This window comes from Nicotiana sylvestris, chromosome 6 (assembly GCF_000393655.2).
Source record: "Nicotiana sylvestris chromosome 6, ASM39365v2, whole genome shotgun sequence".
Taxonomy (NCBI): domain Eukaryota; kingdom Viridiplantae; phylum Streptophyta; class Magnoliopsida; order Solanales; family Solanaceae; genus Nicotiana; species Nicotiana sylvestris.
In genome coordinates, this window is record NC_091062.1 from 102,845,784 (window position 1) to 102,864,447 (window position 18,664).

Genomic DNA, 18,664 nt, shown 5'->3' on the forward strand with positions numbered 1-18,664 from the left:
GAGAGAGAAAAAAAAATTCATCTTTATTCTAACTAATATGCTAATTCTTTATATTAAATATTTAACGGATGATTGTATACTTTATCTTTACCAAGACTAAACTAGGATCAGATAGCAATTAGTGGAACATACATTCAAAATTGAAACCGGCACAAAATCAAAGTTAATAGCCTTCTACCGTATAGCTTATATATATATATATATATATATATATTAAAAAGTTGCTAAGAATAAAACTGTAAATACATATCGGATGAAAAAGTAGACTCAACTTCAAAAGACGGGAATGAAATTAGAGCCCCGTGGAGCAGGCAAAGTAACTATGATTTGAGCAACTCGTGTTGATAATATATTATAAAATAATAGCAATATAAACCAAGGAATATAGATAAAACTTTTCTTCTATCAAATTATATTCAAGTCTATCTTATTGATGTCTTTTGTAGAATCAGAAACATTGTATATAAGTGTATAATTTACTTGAGAGTTATAAGATATTAAATGAGTGTAATAAATATATTCATGTATTATCCTAAATGGTTCATGAATGAGTTGTTGGACATTCACAAATTCAATGTATTCATAACATCCCTTGATTTAACTTGAGAGTATGTTTGAAAAAGGGGAAAAAAACTTGGGAGAGTGAGAGTTCTCCATTGGGCCCAGATCTCACATAACCCGACCAGCAGATCTTTTCCCAAGCCCAAAGTAACATTAGTAAATCTTCTTGCCTCTTTTGTTCTTCGCAGACGGTCACTTTCACCTCGCTTTCTCGCTCAACCGTCGCACATAAAGACGACATACGCCAATTGTAGCTTCTGCTTTCTGTACTCTCTCTTGAAAGCAGACATGTTTTTTCACATAGTATTGGAGAGAAACATGCAGCTGCATCCTCGTCACTTTGGCCGTGACCTTCGGGAAAAGCTCGTCTCAAAACTCATGAAAGATGTCGAAGGAACTTGCAGGTTTGATTAAACCCTAATTTATTCTCAAATCAACATTATTTTTGTGCATGTTAGGGTCCAATCTTTGACATCAGGTGCGAGTGCACTGCTTTCAACTCAGAAGTCTGTATATATGAAAGGGAAAAGGGTAAAATCGACCCCTGAAATTGAGCAACTTTGGCATGGGTTAAGTTTTGGTTTAATTGTCACGCCCCAAACCTTTCAAAACCTTATACATAATTTCATGTTTACCATGCCTATATTTTATACACAGTGTACCCGGAGCTTCTATGACAAGGATTATTTAAATGCAGAAATCACTAGACTCTAAGATACCCACTAGGAAAGTATCGGGTGATCCACGCCGTCCAAAAGTATCAACCCCAGCCAAACAGGGGCGGATCCAATGAGTTAGATACGGGTTCTCGTGAATCTAGTAACTTTTGTCTAGATCCGGTATTTGTATTGAAAAATTCATTAAATATATAAGAATATTTAGCTTGGAACCCAGTTCGTTATTCCAGTTATTATTGTATATTAACTTAAGATTTGTGTAGGAACCCATAAATTTAAAATTCTAGATCCGTCTTTGCAGCCAAAGAGACATAAGTACATACTGAAAAGTACTCTTATGCATCGTCAATTCCCTCACATAAAAATAGGACAAGAACATACAAAGGGAACATGAAGAGGTACTATGCAATTAAAACAGTAATCAATTTCATCAACATTTTCATAAAAAGATCCTCTTAGCAATTGAAATCATTTCATAATCCATAATAAAGTTTGAATTTGTAAAGAAACTTATAACTTTTGGTGCAGTTCATTAGTTACCAACATTTTGTTAAACCACCATGTGAACGGCATGCAGTCTGATCTCAGCCCTATCGGCTAAGCCATCTCATCACAATGCCGTGTGGATCGATATTAGTTTGCTAGCAATTTCAGTTGTCCAGTCCAAGCCACGGTACAACCGTAGTATCTAATCGTCCAGTCCAAACCACGGTACGACTAGATTTCTACAACCGAAGGTGTAGTTTTGGGTGTTCGATTTACTTACCAATACCTTTTCGGCTCTCTAAAGATACTCTCAATATATCTTTATATTATTTGTCACCTCTGGCCCTTTTATAAAAGCATTGGCACTTTTGGCCCTTTCATAGTAGTTGACACCTTTGGCCCTTAAACATAATCTATAAATTAGGCTCAATAGCCACAAACATTCTCTTTTCATTTCGTAGCCATTTGCATTCATCATTTGAAAGCTATAGTCATATTCATATTCATGGAAAACTTTAACACAATGTTCCTTTTCATTTAAAACGTGAAACATTCATAATTCAGTCATTTTCATTTGAAAATCATATTGTCATGTTCATTTGAAATCTTGAAAATGCATATAGTCATAACACTTTGTGAAACATAGCATTTGCGTATTTTCATTTCAACATATATGGATAATGCATGATTACTTGTACCATACAATCATATATTTACGTTTTCGAAAAAAAAACCTAGACATGTAGATATGCGTCGAAAGACGTGGAGTTTCAGAAAAACAATGCTAGGTAAAGGTTCGGCTCAACATACCTTGGATATGCCCTTCTATTCTTTAGCGCTATCTCCAATTGTCTAAGAACAAGTTGTTCGACACAAATGATTTGTATCTACACATATGAATTAATGTTCATCAACATCATATCACAACAACGCCAATTCAATCAACTAAATGTTCAACATTTATGCTTAATTCCTAAAGATTCAAGAGAAATCCACATTTTTCCTTTGGATGTTGATTCTCGTTTTCTAACTCCAATCCGTTCATTATATGTCTTATGAATCTAGTCGCTTCATTAGAAAATCAAAACGACACAATTCAGATCAACCCATCATTATTCATCGTTTTCTCTACCCAAAAATCAATTTCCAAGACCCATAACTAGGGTTCAAACCATCCGTTTTCTCTACCCAAAAATCAATTTCCAAGACCCATAACTAGGGTTCAAACAATCTCTATTTAAGCTCCAATTTTATTCTATAAACATGTTCTATAAGCTTATTAGAACACGATATATAACAATGGAGTAGCGAGGTTACCTTTTTGTAGACAAATCTTGAAATTTCCCAACTTTGAAGATTCTTTGGGAAGATGAAGATTCTAGAAAGAATCCACATTTGGATATTAAGATTCATATTAACAAACTTAATCTATCATAAATCAACAATTTCCAGTTAAATTTTATGTTTGGAAGGAAATTTCTGGTGAAAAACCTCGCAAGGAACCATGCCTAGCTTCAAAAATGAAGGCTGACCGAGATGGCCCTTTTATAGAATTGCTTGAATGCTGCAACATTCGATCTTTTGGATGCTGCAGTATTGCCTCGATTTTTTTTCCTGGCAATAGTGTAACATTCGATTCTTGATGCTGTAACATTGCCTTAAAATTTTCTTTCTTCTCTTTCTCTTCATGTGATCCTCTGCCCAAGCCAATTATTTCCAAATATCATTATGCACTTCATACAATGCCTGTATAATATTTTGCTCGTCCTTGGTTAGCCTTGGCAAGAAAAACGTTATCTTAAATCGAAGTGGCGCACGTTAAAGTCTTAAAGCCTTACGAAATTTTTACTGGGCTTAATATTACCCTTGCCGCTATGAAAAAGTCCGTTTTTGCCCGTGACTCCAGACGGAGCTCAGCTCCTACCTGAGAATAATTTAGATTCATAGTCAAAAAAGTTAACGGGTAAACTGGGACCTTTTTTCTTGAAAAGTTTGACATGTGGAGTACATCCATTTACAATGGAGCAGACAATTTGCTGTCGACAAGGCATAAATGGACCAAAACTGTAATGGAGGGAAAAATTGAACAATCTAGGATAGTACATGGCCGAATTTGGACCTTTTCCGTATATGAAAGTATGTATTATTTATATCTATATACATATATATGTTTATTTATTAAACTATATACATTTGTAAATGTTGGTATACTCTCTGCACCAATTTTGCAAAGTAGTAGGGGATGCGGCACTTTTTAGCATCCATGGACTTAATTTCTCTTTTTGGTGTTCAGCTCAATATTTATGCTATATTGATTCCTGAGATATTTGGATTCTTCAGCGGTCGGCACGGTTTCATTGTGGCCATTACTGGGATTGAAAGCGTCGGTAAAGGTCTAATTCGTGATGGAACTGGTTTTGTTACTTTCCCGGTGAAGTATCAATGTGTTGTATTTCGACCTTTCAAAGGTGAGATTTTGGAAGCCGTTGTAACCATGGTTAACAAGGTAAGATATTTTTTTTCTTAAATGAAAGTTAGTTTAACAGATTTTTTCTCTACCTGTAGATATTTTACTATTGTGGATCAGTGCAGATGGGATTTTTTGCTGAAGCAGGGCCTGTGCAGATTTTCGTTTCAAACCATGTGAGTTGGTTCTTTATTCTAGAATGTTAAACACCGGAATATATTGCTCTCTTCGTGATTTTTGAGGTCCATTATCTTAGCTTGGCATAAAACTAGCACATATTCTGCTCTATTCACAGGTTAATTACGTGTGGCACATATTTCTTTTACAAAACATTATTGTGCTAGTTTTGTCACACAACAGTTAGAATTTGAAAGGTAAAATGGAGGTTCTTTAATTTTTTTTGTCCTGTATACTTGTTTCCTTTGTGCTAATTCAGTAAAACGATTGGAGGAGTTAATAGTGAAAAGGAATCGTCTTATCAAATGGTTATTCTAATCTGAATCTCTAGTTTATAGTTTTATTTATTTTTTATGAGTAAAGGGGATCTCTAGTTAAAAGTTATCATTGAACTGGGAAGTAGCATGCCCCCTTTTGCTAATAACATGACCTATTTAAATTTGGTGATTCGAAAGGGTTCTTTTTAATGACTATTTTGATATTTAAATAATTTGAATTGAGATTGACTATTCATTAGTTTGACTCTTGTACTTTGAACTTATCACTTCTGTTGGGACAGTGGATACATGATATTGTATTCTGAACTTGTCACTTTTTGTTGGGACAGTGGATACATGATATTGTATTCTGAACTTGTCACTTTTGTTGGATGGAGAACAAATGTGTGTATATATATGCAAATGATTATTGACCATGTATTTTGTATTGATTAAAATTTGTGCTAAGCTTTTGGAGGATACTTTCAAAGTCGATTTATCTTATCTTGAGAATAGAATGAGCAGGACATGGAGCCCAATACCTTACCTTTCCTTTCCTTTTCTTTTCTTTTCTTTTCAGTTCAGTTGGTCATTTTAGATTGGCATGAACAGAAATACACTTGAAAGTTATTTGAAATGAATGCACAATGCTTCTCTCTATTGTAATTTGGTGGTTGTGACGCTCTTCTAGTAGTTACAGTACCAGTAGAATGATGTGGAGTCACTATGGTGTGACCTTTGTGGATTTTGGCCCATTTTCTGGAAAGTCTATGCTATTTGGCCACTATAGTTGTTTTTATTTGTGTTATGTTTCTTGCTTATTATTAATTGAGTATCTTTGTAGGTGATGTATAGGTAAAGGGTATAAAACCGCATAAGAATTATTGGAATGGAACAAATAAAGTTGGATCAAATGGATAGATGGATAGGGCTGCAGCTTCAATTGAATTATATGGAAAGAAAAAGCAACGAACTTTTGTTCTTAATTTGAATGATTCCTGATAATTAGACGTTAAAATATATTAGTGCCTCATGCAGGAAGGGTTTCATGTCCCATGCATGGATTCTCGATTTCTTTAATGAATCCTAATTATTACTCCCTCCAATGACATACTTTCCTTATTAGTACATTCCAAAAAGAATGACATATTTCTATATTTAGAAACAATTTAACTTTAAACTCTTCATTTTACCCACTTTACCCTTAATGAAAAGCTTTTATAGCCACACAAATGTCATGGCCTCACAAAGCTTTTGTTCCTTAAGCTTTTAGGTCCACATGTTTCTAAAGTCTTTTTTTTCCTTAAACTTTGCCAAGTCAAACTACATCATCTAAATTGAAACGGAGGGAATACCATTTTCTATTTTGGAGATGTATGTGTTGAAGAGATAGTATATTGAAAAAAATAAAGGATCTGTCCTTTTCTGTCTATAATGGCCATATATATCAGGCTATTTGATGCATGTAAAAGCTTATACTTTGGCCTTTGTCTATCTCTTTTTGTGTGTGACCCTTGGCTTTCGTGCAGTTGATACCAGATGACATGGAGTTTCAGTCAGGAGATGTACCAAATTATACAACTTCCGATGGCTCCGTATGAAAATTTTCATGCTTCACCAAGCTTTCTCTTCCTTTTAAGAAATTTTCAGCCTGTGATGTTTAAGTGATTTGATTAATTCATCTTTTTCAGGTCAAAATTCAGAAGGAGAGTGAAGTTAGATTGAAGATCATTGGAACTCGTGTTGATGCCACAGAAATTGTATGTTATTGACTTGCCTTATAACCTTGTGAAATTTCAGAAATCTTGAGTGATGCCCTGAAATTCTGGTTCATCTCTGTGTATATAAAGATGGCCCATTCTATTTTTTTTTTGGGAGGAAGGGGGCGGGAATCACTGCCTGCGAGATTTAAAATTCTCAAGATGATCCTATTGGTTTTGACAAATGGCTGTTACAGTCTATGACACTGCTAGTTTTTTAATATCGACTAATCGACTATCGAGTCATGACCTCTTTTCTTGTATTCTATTATTGTAAGATTTCTACTGCTACATAATGTTCCTTTCGCTTCATTTTCTTATTATCTTGCCGTTGTTATGCTTGTTACTCATGACCAATAGTCCCAAACAAAATAAGGCATCACACTGTTGAGATACAATGTATAAGACTTTTAGCATGTCTGCATGTGTACATTACATTTACTCATTAAGGGTATCTAGATGCCAAACTGTGTTCTGATTAGTTATGTGACTGAATCACTAGCTCTTGAGACCAAGAGAACTGTGCAGGTTGGGGTTCTTCCAAGAAATGGAGCATATATGGATAGCGTGAAAAAATATTTTCATTACGATTGTTATCAAAGTAACAAGAATGCTGCTGATATAATCAATGCACAAAAGTGAAACTTGACACCAGAATGAGGGAACCTTACATGAAGAATTAAGAACATAATAACTTCAAGCGAAAACAAGGACTTATGCGAGTTATACATTTGCTTGTGTTACGTCATACATGGACATTTGTTGCCTCCCTCATATCTGTTGGTTTTCCCATCTCTTTTGCAGTTCTGCATCGGTACAATAAAGGATGATTTCCTTGGTGTGATCAGTGATCCTGGCGCAAATGCTTGATATGCAGCCCTTTTGTCTTACCTTGTAAGTTTATGTTCAAGCGGTAAGCTATAACTTGCGATGCTGATTCCTGTACAAGCGTTTAGGAGAGATGATGTTTGTGGCTTAATTATTTTATTGGAAGCTTCATGTAATTTATTGTTTAAATCTTTAAAAAAATTCATAGCTACTGGCTAAAGTATGTCGCCCAATGCTCGGAATTGATTTTAAGTTTGTTCGGTTAAAGTATATTGCCTAAAATTGGTTTTAGTTTGTTCAGAAATTTTCCCTAGCTTCTTGGCCAGTTTTTGCTGTATTGTATAGATTCAGAGTTTGTTCAGTCGTTTATTTCTACTTATGGAGTATATCATTCTACACTGAATTCTTCTATACTATTATCTTCCATATCGCTTGATCTAATTAATCAAATGATTTATTTTCTTCTATAGCATTTGTATTTGCAACTCTTGATGAACTGATGCAAGCTGTTGCTTAGAGTGGGAAGAAGTACTATGTATTCCAAGTGCTTATGTTGAAGACTGCAAGATCTTGTTACAGAGTAGCAAAGCCGTGGTGTAACGTTTTCTTCAGCTGTGCTTATTATCTGGCGGATCAACGTAATCATATGCACTAATTTTCTTTGTCGACCTGCAGTATGTAATAATTTGATATTCAAATGGCTGAGGCAATATGTTTTGCTGGATGAGATTGGATTGTCTCACCTTTTATAATAACCTTGTGTGGGCACTTTCAAATCATTTTGCACAAGTATGTGCTTGAAACCAGCATTTCTGTAGATTATTGCCATAATTTTCTCTCTGGGAACAAATGTACAACTTGCTATTGTGTAGGTACGTGCTGTTGTTTTATTCCATTTGACATTATAACAAATTGACAAGCAAAAGTTTGGGGCGAGGGATTAAGGAGAAATTGTCCTGCAGGCCCAGTCTCTGATTACGTATTAACTTTCTATTCTATATGTTACCATTTTAGGCATCATTTTACATTGAACTTTGACTTACATATTATACAAAATTATGATAGAAAAAATAATTAAAAACCAAAACAGAAGAAGTTAAAAACATCATATCAAAACTTAATTTTGATTATTTAGATATATTTGATTTTTTTTTTTTAGAAATTTCAGAAAATTGTATATACAAGTAAAGTGATACTTTTTGGATCCCGTTTATGCTATTATATATTTGAAGAGTGAAACAGATCATTCTTTAATAATCGAGTTTCAACTACTTTTGAACATTTTTTTATCGAAGGATTTTATTGTTCACGCAAAAAGGTTTTTATTATTGATACGTTATTGTCAATTTTTAAATAGGTAGTTTTGTTTATAAAAACATTTGAAGAAGTGATTTTGCAGTTCCATAAATAATATAGTGTTTTTGTCCGTCGTGACTCGCGAGCTCCATTATTCCTTTTTGGGAAAGAAGCAATCATTTAGTAGAATACTTCATCCGGTTCACAATAATTGATCAATTTGCTTTTAATACGCTCAATAAGAAAATACTAAATTTTATACAAAAATACCTACTATGACTAAACTACCCCTAATTAAACATTTAATGTAAGGAGTAAGAAAACTTTTTAGGGATATGTACATAGGGGTTATTTTGTAAAAACAAATTGAATTCTTTCTTGATTACATAACTGGACACTTATTTTGAATCAAAATAAAAAAGCAAATTGGTCACTTATTGTGAACCGGAGGGAGTAATACTTATAAAAGTTTTTCAGTTATTCTAAAATTATAAAAAAAAATGCTACCTCTGTCTTATTTTTCAATTGCGCCTAAAGGTATGACTTGGGGTCTGTTTTGAAATTGGTTTAATTATTATGATAGTAATTACACAACCTAGTAATTATACAGTTGTGTAATTACGACGACCTGTTTGTTTGTCATAGTCGTTACAATGTAATTACAAGTTTACTGTTTGGTTGCACAAGTGTATTTACACAGTTAAATTAATTTTAAATTAAGTAATTTATCAAAACTTAAAATTTAATATAATAAATATACGCCTATAATTTTTTATAAGTATAAATGATATTATATTTGATATTGAAGATGTGTATCTTTTCGTGAATATACATTAATTAATAATCATATATTTATAACTAATATTGTAAAAATAATTTATATATATATTTCAAATTAATAATATTTAGTTTAGATACTTACAAAACTAAAACTATACGTTTTGTAAAAATAGTATGGAATTCATGTTTGATAAAATTAGATAATATTATTAAATATATTGTCATAACATTATTCAAATGTTTGACAAAACTAATCTATCAATTCTAACTAAAAAAATGAACAACATACAATATGAGCCAATACTGCTAAAACAAGTAAATTGGAATCATGAATATAACACAATTTCAAAATTCAAAAAATAAAAATAAATTAGTTTAACATATGTCAAATTCCAACATAATAATAAGAAGTTCCACTACAACTTAAGATTAGGAAACATAATAAGTTTATAACCACATTCAACAACGAAATTCCACTTTAATTGCATCACTCATTATATGCCAAGTTTGTTAATGACTCATTATTTCTAATATTGGAAGGTGTAGTTTCAAAAAATAGAATAATAAAATAAATAAAAAATAAAATATAAGCAATTACATGGAATCACAAGAAGTAAAGAGAAATAAAAAATAAATAATGTACAAAAAAAATATTTTTTAAAATTTCAAAAGAAATTAAACAGTACGAATAAAATTAAAATAATAGAAATAAAAAGTTATAAAGAAAATAAATTAAAATAAAAACAAAAAGGAAAGAAACTAAAAACCAACCTAGTAATTAAACAGTATAATTACCACCCATTCTCACCTTCCCCTTGAGAATTGGAGAGTGTAATTACACCCAATTTCATGCTAACCAAGTAATTACTTGGCCAAACAAACATGCCAAACTGTGTAATTATACTCAATTACACCCAAATCCTTAATGTCAATGAAGTGAGAAAATAATCATAAAGTTTTAGGTTTAAATTCCAACAAATACAATAAATATTAGTGAAAATGACACCAGTTAGCCACTTTTAAGTATGTTGTTTAAAATATATTCACAATTTACAATGTATTTAAAAATTAACCAAATTCGCTCAGACTTCAGGGCGTCCTAGAGTTTAAACCTCAAAATTCAAACTTCAGGAGATCGTGTCCTAAAGTTCGAAATTTGTGCCCAAAAGTTTGAATCTTATGTCGTGAATTTTAAATTAGTAGTTAAGAAATTCAGGACACTTAATCCTGAATATCAGTTAGCATCTCAAAAATTCATGACAGAAGTCCTGAATTTCCAAATTCAAGATACTTAGTCTTGAAATTTGAGTGAATTGGCTAATCTTAAAAAAAATTATAATTATGAATATATTTTAAATAACGGGCTTAAATGTGATTATTGTTGCACTTAGTCCTAAATATTAGGTAATTTCTTTTCGTTTACCTAAGTGTTAGGTGAATAAAGTCCTTCGATAATTGTGGCAAGCTGTCTGAGACACTCCTTCATATGAAAATTATTTGATTATTTCCATGATTTTTGACTAAGAAGCGAAGAAACAGTTTTTGTCCATAAGCTAGCACATAGCCAAAGCATAAAAAATAATACCATTGCTACCAAAGAGTTTCCACATGCTCGTTCATCTTTATCTCTTAACAGAAAACAAAATTTATATTAAAGTAAGATTTCAAAGGATAAAATGAGAATGTCAAAGTTAAATAATTTATAAAATCAGAAAGTCATTGTTTTCTGGGACAAATTAAGAAGGAAAGATATTAATATATAACACATGACCATGGTGAATAGTGAAAGTTGAAATGGATTTTGGAGATTAGATTTTAAATTGGGAAAAGACAAAAACGAAATCAGATTTTTATTTTTAAATCAGATTTTTTTCATATAGTAAAAGTTTAATAGTCAGAGTGCGCCAACGTGGCAGAACATGTATGTTGTTCCTCTATTTTCGTATTTGGTGGAGCAGTGTAATGTGTGGGCAAGCTGGTTTGAACCCCGACTTGATTGAGTGGCTGACTGGATGACATCGTGTGCATGTAAAAACTTTTGAAAAGCACATGTGTTTGTCTTTCTGCATCGCATATTCAACTAAGAGGCCGTCAGCTGAGATTCCCTCTGACAGTCTGTCTCTTCTCTTATGGACCCGCTTTTCTCTCCCTAGTGCGCCCCGCCCCTTTACAACACCTGCCCTATATACTCTCTCTCTCTCTCTCTCTCACACACACACACACACATACACACACTTTCTAGCGCTCTCTCTCTCTCTCCTTCTCTCTCTCTGCGGCTGGCTGGCTGGCCGGAGATCGAGTCAATCCTCATTGTTTGACCATGGCTTCCATGATCGAATCTGCTTGGACGGTAACACCTCTCTTCTTTTTTACTGCAATTTCAATCTGATAATCAGTGCTAAGAATGTACTAGCCCTAGATTGTACTTGTTTCGCTTTTCGTTTAACCGCATTTTGATATGGATCTAACTAATGCACCGATTTTGAGAATCTGTCTGTTTGTGCAAGCGGATTTGCATTAGTTTGCTGCATGAGTGGCACAGCATTGTTTCTATCGTTAATCTTCATGCGGAATGAATAATTTCTCCATGCATGATTTGGTTGTTCGGTTGTTGGACTGAAGCACCAATTGTTCTCTGTATTTCTCTATTTTTTAGTAAGGTTTTTTATTTTACTGCAGTTGATTGTTGAAGATATAACTGCAATGTACAAATATGATCGAGATTTTGTTGACTTATAGGCGTTTTCATATAGGCAATGCAACTTTAGGGGAGAAAGTAAGCAAGATTAATTTGCATTAAGAGACAATAAGGAACACGTGCTGGACTAGTGGCACACATAATTAACAACTGAACGTTGTGCAGTGAGTGAGCGCTATAGAGCACAAAGATATGTATCAGTACCCAGTTTGAAGCAGTTGGAGCTCAAACACCGATGATTTGATAATTTTGTAGTTATTAGGTTATAAGACCCGCTGAAGTGGGCTCAAGGGAAGGTGGAATGATATAATTCTGTTTGTTTTGGAACTGTGGAAATTGGAGCTAGATCGGGTGTAAAAGCATGAAGTAGTAGCTGAAATCCCCCTGGATGTGAATTAGGTTAATTGGGATATAACGAGTGAAATATACCTAGGAAGTTAACGATAAACCATCTCATGGAGTTAAGTTTATGGAACTTAGTAATTTGCCAAGGAGGCTTTTGGGGTAGTTAACCACACATACCAGTTTTGAAGGTTGGAGATGGATAGTTAAATTTTGGTCTGACTATCGGCCTGGAAATATCCCACTTATTGAGGAATTCCCAAACTTCTAGTTTGCATTCATAACCTGAAATTCTGGAGGCTGTATAATGATCACGAGCTTGACAAGGCTCGAGCTAAAGCTTGCAATCTTGACAATGTAAATCGAATCTTAGCAAGGTTAAACTTTTTCAATTCTTACGTCCAAAAGCTGATTCTCTAGTATGGAAATGTACCAAGATTGGAACACAACACCCAAGTCTTACTATCAAATTCTTACTACCAAAAAAAAGGAATTGGAAAAAAAATCCCTGGATTCCTGGAATGCTATATAGAGAACTATAGCTCCTCTGGATATCTCTTTTCTGCATGGAGAGGGACAGCACTATATGTAGCAATACGATGAATAAAACATTAGGGGAAGAACTTGAATAGGCTCCATCGTCTAGAAGTCTGCTAAAAAGTTCTGGGGAACTACTATGTTATGCATTATGTGGGATTTGTGGAATTAGAGGAATGACTGCGGTTTCGAAGGGAAATCAAGAACAGTGAATTCTGTCAAAATTTAGATGCCTTATCAACTTCTTTTTTTTTTTTTTTGGGATAACCAAGAATTTTCTGGGTATTTGGCTAGGTTCAAAACTCAGGGGAGTATGGGTCCAGCCTCTACCCTGCTCCCACTTATATACTAGGCTGTAGTCAGTGGCAGAGCTCGAACTGATGACGTGCAGTGACACCACATCCCACATTGTACTTCATTATCACTTAACAAAGCCCTGGTTGGGGTGGGGGGAAGTTTGGGTGAAGATGTTAATGAAATTTGATAGATTTATGAATTTTTTGAGATCCCCAGAGCTGTAACTCGTTGTACAGATACATAGCACTGACTTGGTGTTCTTTTATGAAAAAATACCCTTATTTATAATAAATGTTATAATAATCTAGATATCACGTTACGGTATGTGGCATGGTGTGACTTGTCAGGCTAGTGTACTATCTGCGCTCCATGTAAACCCACACCAGTCAATACAGCCGACACAAAGAAATCTGGACTAATGTCTTAGTTCAAATAGTCCTCGTTGGTGTTTGAAGAGTCGTCATGAGCTGTCTTGAGGTTTAGAGAAGGAGAGAGAACTTTTTGTTTTTTGATGAGGTAAATTAGAGGAGGGAGAGAGAGAGAGAGCTAGACACGTTGACTTGGTTTGGGGCAAAAGAAAAAAGCAGGGTGAAGAAACGGGGTGTTAAACTACAACTAGCTAAGCCTTGTTAGGTGTTTTTCTTTACTCTTTTCCTTTCTTTTCCATTTCCTGGACCACTTCTCGTAGTAATGTTTGATACTAGCACAGCCTAACATAAAAAGACATTTTGAAGGTTAAAGTTCGTTTTTCTTGGTTACGAAATAACTATGGATTTACGTGCAGCGGCTGCTTCCGTATTTGCTCGTTATGTAGTGCTGAACTTGAAAAAAATACCATAGTCAAGTTTGCAGTTTGGTGTTGCTCTGTTTCCAATTAAGTGAAATTCAAGTGTCTGTTTTGCATCATTATATAGTAATTATAAAGTGCAAAATACCTAAGCCACTTGTTTTTCTTTTTGATGTTTCAGTATCTGATTACAAATTTTAGCGACTTTCAATTGGCTTGTCTTGGAAGTTTCTTTCTTCATGAAAGTGTCTTCTTCTTGTCTGGACTTCCTTTCATTCTTCTCGAAAGGGCGGGATGGTTGAGCAAATACAAGATTCAGGTATCACCTTTTTACTCTATTAAGTGTCAAATTCGTTATCTGTCTTCATTAAACATTCTCAAGCTGTCTTAGTGTCAATTTTGTGCTGTCTCCACAAAAATGTGTATCTGTTTTTCTTTCAAAATCCATTAAGGTCTTCAGTTTGACTATTTTCTTCTGCCTCACAACCCCCCTCCCCCCCCCACCCCCTTTCAGATTTCTTATTAAGATGCTTTGAGCAGGACAGATCTTAAATAAGATGGAAATTTCTCTTAAATTGATTAATTTTTAGACTGCAAAATATCTTTCTTGTTCATGCATATCATAATATGTCTAACATAATGAGACTGGCCTTTTTCGCCAAAGGTCAAGTAGATAGCAGGTAGCGCTTCAGAAAGGAGATTATCGGTTTTACCTAGAAAGTTGCCACTTCCCATTTGTTGTATGACAAACAAACTTTATTTGTCAGTTTTTGCTGTTCTTCCTACACAAAAAGACATCAACCACGTTATATTTTCTATCAACAATTAACAACAATAACAACAACAAACCCAGTATCATCCCACAAGTGGGATCTAGGGAGGTAGTGAGTATGTAGACCTTACCCCTACAGTTTCCAGTAGACCTTCGTAGACCGTCAATTATTTCTGACATACATCCAAATTCCTCATAAATCAGACTTTTGTTAACGTTCATAGAGGGCTTTTCGCTTGTTTCTTTCTTTTATCTTTTCTCTTACATTAGAAGCTGGTTCTGCTGTTTCCAAAGCTAATAGTTAAAATGTCCTTCTCAGATGGATTGAGTGTACTGTTTTGATCTTATCTTACTGAATTTCAATAATAGGGTTCCTGACCTCTCATTTTCTGCAGACAAAAAATAATAGCCCAGCAGCTCAGGAGAAATGCATCACTCGCCTGCTGCTGTATCATTTCTGTGTTAATCTCCCACTTATGATGGCATCATATCCGGTCTTTAGATTAATGGGGATGCGAAGTACTCTCCCGTTGCCGTCCTGGTACTTTCAGGTTCTTTATGTACTAAAGCCTAGCAATGACATACTTGTATATGATTATCTCAAAGTTTGGTGATGGTGACAGATACACGATTTTATCAGCCGCAAATATTGTTTCTTTTGTCTTCTAACCTTTTTTCTTTTTCTGTTTGTGTTCTTTGGGTGGGCGTGGGGGTGTGGAAGGTGTTGCTTGGTTGTTTGTTGATGTCTTGGGACTGAATTGCAAATATTTTGCTTCTGCAGGAAAGTGATCTCAACACAAGTATTCTTCTACTTTATCCTAGAGGATTTTGTATTCTATTGGGGACATAGGATATTACATACTAAATGGCTCTACAAGCATGTCCACAGCGTCCATCACGAGTCAGTGAAGAGTAGTGTTTTTGAATCAATATTTTGATTTGTGTTTTTTCTGTCCATTCATTCAAAACTGGTGCTTGTTTCATTCACAGGTATGCAACACCATTTGGATTGACTTCTGAATATGCTCACCCTGCTGAAATTCTCTTCCTTGGATTTGCTACAATAGTGGGTCCAGCCATCACTGGGCCCCATTTGATAACATTATGGTTGTGGATGGTGCTTAGAGTCCTTGAGACAGTTGAGGCACACTGTGGTTACCATTTCCCTTGGAGCCTCTCAAACTTCCTGCCATTATATGGAGGGTCTGTGCAGATATTACTCTTAGAATAGCTGTTATATTTTTCTACATTTTCCAATGATGTTTGAAACTGCTCCCTTTGGTTCCCAGCGCTGATTTTCATGACTATCATCACCGGCTGCTCTATACGAAGTCTGGAAACTATTCATCAACGTTTGTTTACATGGACTGGTAATTTTCTACTACTCCTATAATTTAACAATGAGAAAGTCGATTTCTTCTTTGATATGCTAAAATGCTAAAGATCATGTTCTGTGGTGGTGTTGAATATATAGCAAAACCAAATTTCTATTTTCTTAGCAGAATTAGGTACATTTACCTCACTTTAGGAGGCTGATCTTTGCTGTCACACAACCCCTCCATAAAAAAGATGAAAAGAAGAAGAAATATATAACAAAAATGGAAGACTGGCAAAATATGGCGGTGTGTTAATTTTCTTAGTGCGGTTTCTCCTTTCTTCTACTTTCTACTTGCTGCTGCTCCAAGTGGAGCAAGCCCTTTAAGGGAGACTATGATTGTTTCTGAAGTAACAGTCATACAGTGTGCCTACAAAACATGACATACTGCTAACTCAAAATCTTATTTAAATCAAAGGGTTTATAAATCATAGTTCATTGCTTGGTATCTTATTTGGGAAGAAGTGAAAAGGAAGTTGTTTCACTTTCGACCAAATGGTCAAAAATGTTTTCATCGCATTGTAAGTTTGTACAGTAATTTCTCTTGGTTAGTAAATTCTAAACCAGTTTGGTTTAATTCCACACTGAGCTTAAGCTTGCGCATCCAATTTTGGCCTTTGTACGATCTTCTGCAGCAGTTGCATCAGTTGACCTTTTCTCCTCATGAAAGCAGAGGGGCAATGCCTCAAATTGGATTGGCCTCAGATATTTTGATTCTAAAGTTCTAAAATCAGACTTTCTTAATTGGAATTGGTTTACATGTTGAGATATGAATCTGTCAAAATGTGATTCTTGTGCACCATAAGCGAAGATTTTGTAACTTCAAAATAAAATAGCTGAGTGGGTCTCTGGAAATAGAGTTGTCAGGCTTGGCAATCGTGAAGCAGCACTTGATTACCTTGTGCATTCAGAGCAAAATATAAATCTGTTTTGCAGTTTCAGTTTCTTGAATCCAAAGAGAGCAGATTGTTTAGTGTTGACAGAAATGTGTCCCACTAGGCTAAAAAAAGTATCTTAGAGCCGCTTAATTCTATTAGGAGTTGGCATGAATATGAAGCCTCGGGAAATAAGAGATCGGAAGTTTATGATATCAATTTCCATGCTCTTTGTTTATTTTTTTTCCAATTATAAGCTGCTAATGCTTCCATACTCCTCTAACGTGTTGACTGCTAATCTATCTCAGTGATAGTATCTAGTAAATTTTTGAAAGTGTTTATTTTTATTTTTGTTGCCTGAAAAATTGAACAAAAAATATTTTTTGTTATTGTGAATGATTTGATGGATCTCTTTCTTTTGTTAGGTTATTTGGTACCGACAAGGGTTACAGAAGATTGAAGGAGCTGAAGAATGATGCATGTGAAATTGAGGGAAAAGAAATGTAAAGCGACGAGAAAAGGGTAAGCTTTGGCTGGTCTGTCATCACAAGATGGGTTTCTGGTACAAGAGCATTTTGTTGATAGCTTGTCATCTTTTGTGCTTGTGTTCAATTGTGGTTTTGACTAACATTGTGTCTTCTGTAGTATCAGTTAGAACTTAGAAGCTTGTCTTGGAGAATTTTCTCCTTGCAAACGTGCCTGCCTTCATTTGGCCCTTTACATGATTGAAGTTCCATTCTTTACCATGTTTGAGATGCTACTTCTCATTGATGGACCTATTTTATTGAAACCGACTTAATCTGAATTTTTGATCTCTATTCTCTAATACAATGCCCGCAATTGATTAATAGACTGATCCCTGGAGTTGTCAAAACAAATTGTTTAATGTCCATAGAAAAAGTTGCTAGGCATTTTAATATTATTACTATTTGGATTCCTATGAAGTACAGTAATTTTTCTTTGCTATATATGTATTTCCTATGAAGTATAGTTTTGAGTTGGCAGGAAGCTGAGGCAAAAATATATGTATTTCCTGCTTTCCTAGTTAATATGGAAACATAAAGCTGACAAGTCAGAAATCTTGAGCTGCACTTCCAATCATTATGATTTGGTTTGCTTGTCCTGCAACAACTTTATTAAACATTATTTTGAAGTAGGTTTTGCATTTCCAAGTTTAGTAATTTCACCAGTATTTTCAGGGCAAGAAAGGGCGAGTAGTTCAAAATTTCTGAACTCAAATGAAAAAAGAAGGATGAGAGTTACAGCTTGTTAGTCTTGACAGTTAAACCTCCCGCCAGTTAAGTGTAGGATTCTAATTCGACTGAAGATCATCCGTTATTTACTGTCACAACAAAAAGTGATTACTAATTTTTATGGATAAGTGCCATTGAGTTTTTCCCTTCTCTCATTCTCTTGTTTTTCTTTACCATGTAAGGCGAAGGGCTGATATACATGAGCTACTGCCTGTGTACATTCGAAAACTAGTCTCCTCAGTAACTAGAAAACCAAAAATCACACGGTATCAATTGATAAATTAATGTTTAGCAGAGGTACGCATATTCAACTGTCTTACCATCTCAAAAAAATATGTGGTATATAGCCAACAGATAAAAAAATAAAAAAGGAAAAAGGAAAGAGCTTAAAAAGGGTTGTGAAGGTAAACTTGTGATAGCTGAGTGTCATAGGTTTATA

At 34.4% G+C, this 18,664-nt stretch overlaps 2 protein-coding genes across 2 annotated transcripts; both read left to right on the plus strand.

The window, feature by feature from the left end:
• The first annotated feature begins 604 nt into the window (after positions 1-604).
• LOC104232520 (DNA-directed RNA polymerase II subunit RPB7) lies at positions 605-8,138 on the plus strand. The gene is made up of 7 exons (XM_009785741.2): positions 605-965; positions 4,065-4,230; positions 4,317-4,367; positions 6,155-6,220; positions 6,317-6,385; positions 7,190-7,279; positions 7,684-8,138. The coding sequence occupies exons 1-6, from the start codon at positions 850-852 to the stop codon at positions 7,253-7,255; spliced, it is 534 nt and encodes a 177-aa protein (XP_009784043.1). The 5' UTR covers positions 605-849; the 3' UTR covers positions 7,256-7,279; positions 7,684-8,138.
• A 3,260-nt stretch (positions 8,139-11,398) lies between these two features.
• Positions 11,399-17,777, plus strand: LOC104232522 (methylsterol monooxygenase 2-2). The gene is made up of 7 exons (XM_009785742.2): positions 11,399-11,639; positions 14,132-14,269; positions 15,118-15,263; positions 15,504-15,623; positions 15,713-15,925; positions 16,012-16,092; positions 17,398-17,777. The coding sequence occupies exons 1-7, from the start codon at positions 11,610-11,612 to the stop codon at positions 17,477-17,479; spliced, it is 810 nt and encodes a 269-aa protein (XP_009784044.1). The 5' UTR covers positions 11,399-11,609; the 3' UTR covers positions 17,480-17,777.
• The last annotated feature ends 887 nt before the right edge of the window (positions 17,778-18,664 follow it).

Excerpts from the sequence above, each read along its gene's own strand:
- LOC104232520 (XM_009785741.2), top strand. The coding sequence starts at position 850 with ATGTTTTTTCACATAGTATTGGAGAGAAACATGCAGCTGCATCCTCGT. Across the intron at positions 4,231-4,316 it reads TTGTAACCATGGTTAACAAG|ATGGGATTTTTTGCTGAAGC; the intron begins GTAAGATATTTT and ends GGATCAGTGCAG. Across the intron at positions 6,386-7,189 it reads GTGTTGATGCCACAGAAATT|TTCTGCATCGGTACAATAAA; the intron begins GTATGTTATTGA and ends TCTCTTTTGCAG.
- LOC104232522 (XM_009785742.2), top strand. The coding sequence starts at position 11,610 with ATGGCTTCCATGATCGAATCTGCTTGGACG. Across the intron at positions 14,270-15,117 it reads TGAGCAAATACAAGATTCAG|ACAAAAAATAATAGCCCAGC; the intron begins GTATCACCTTTT and ends CATTTTCTGCAG. Across the intron at positions 15,264-15,503 it reads ACTCTCCCGTTGCCGTCCTG|GAAAGTGATCTCAACACAAG; the intron begins GTACTTTCAGGT and ends TTGCTTCTGCAG.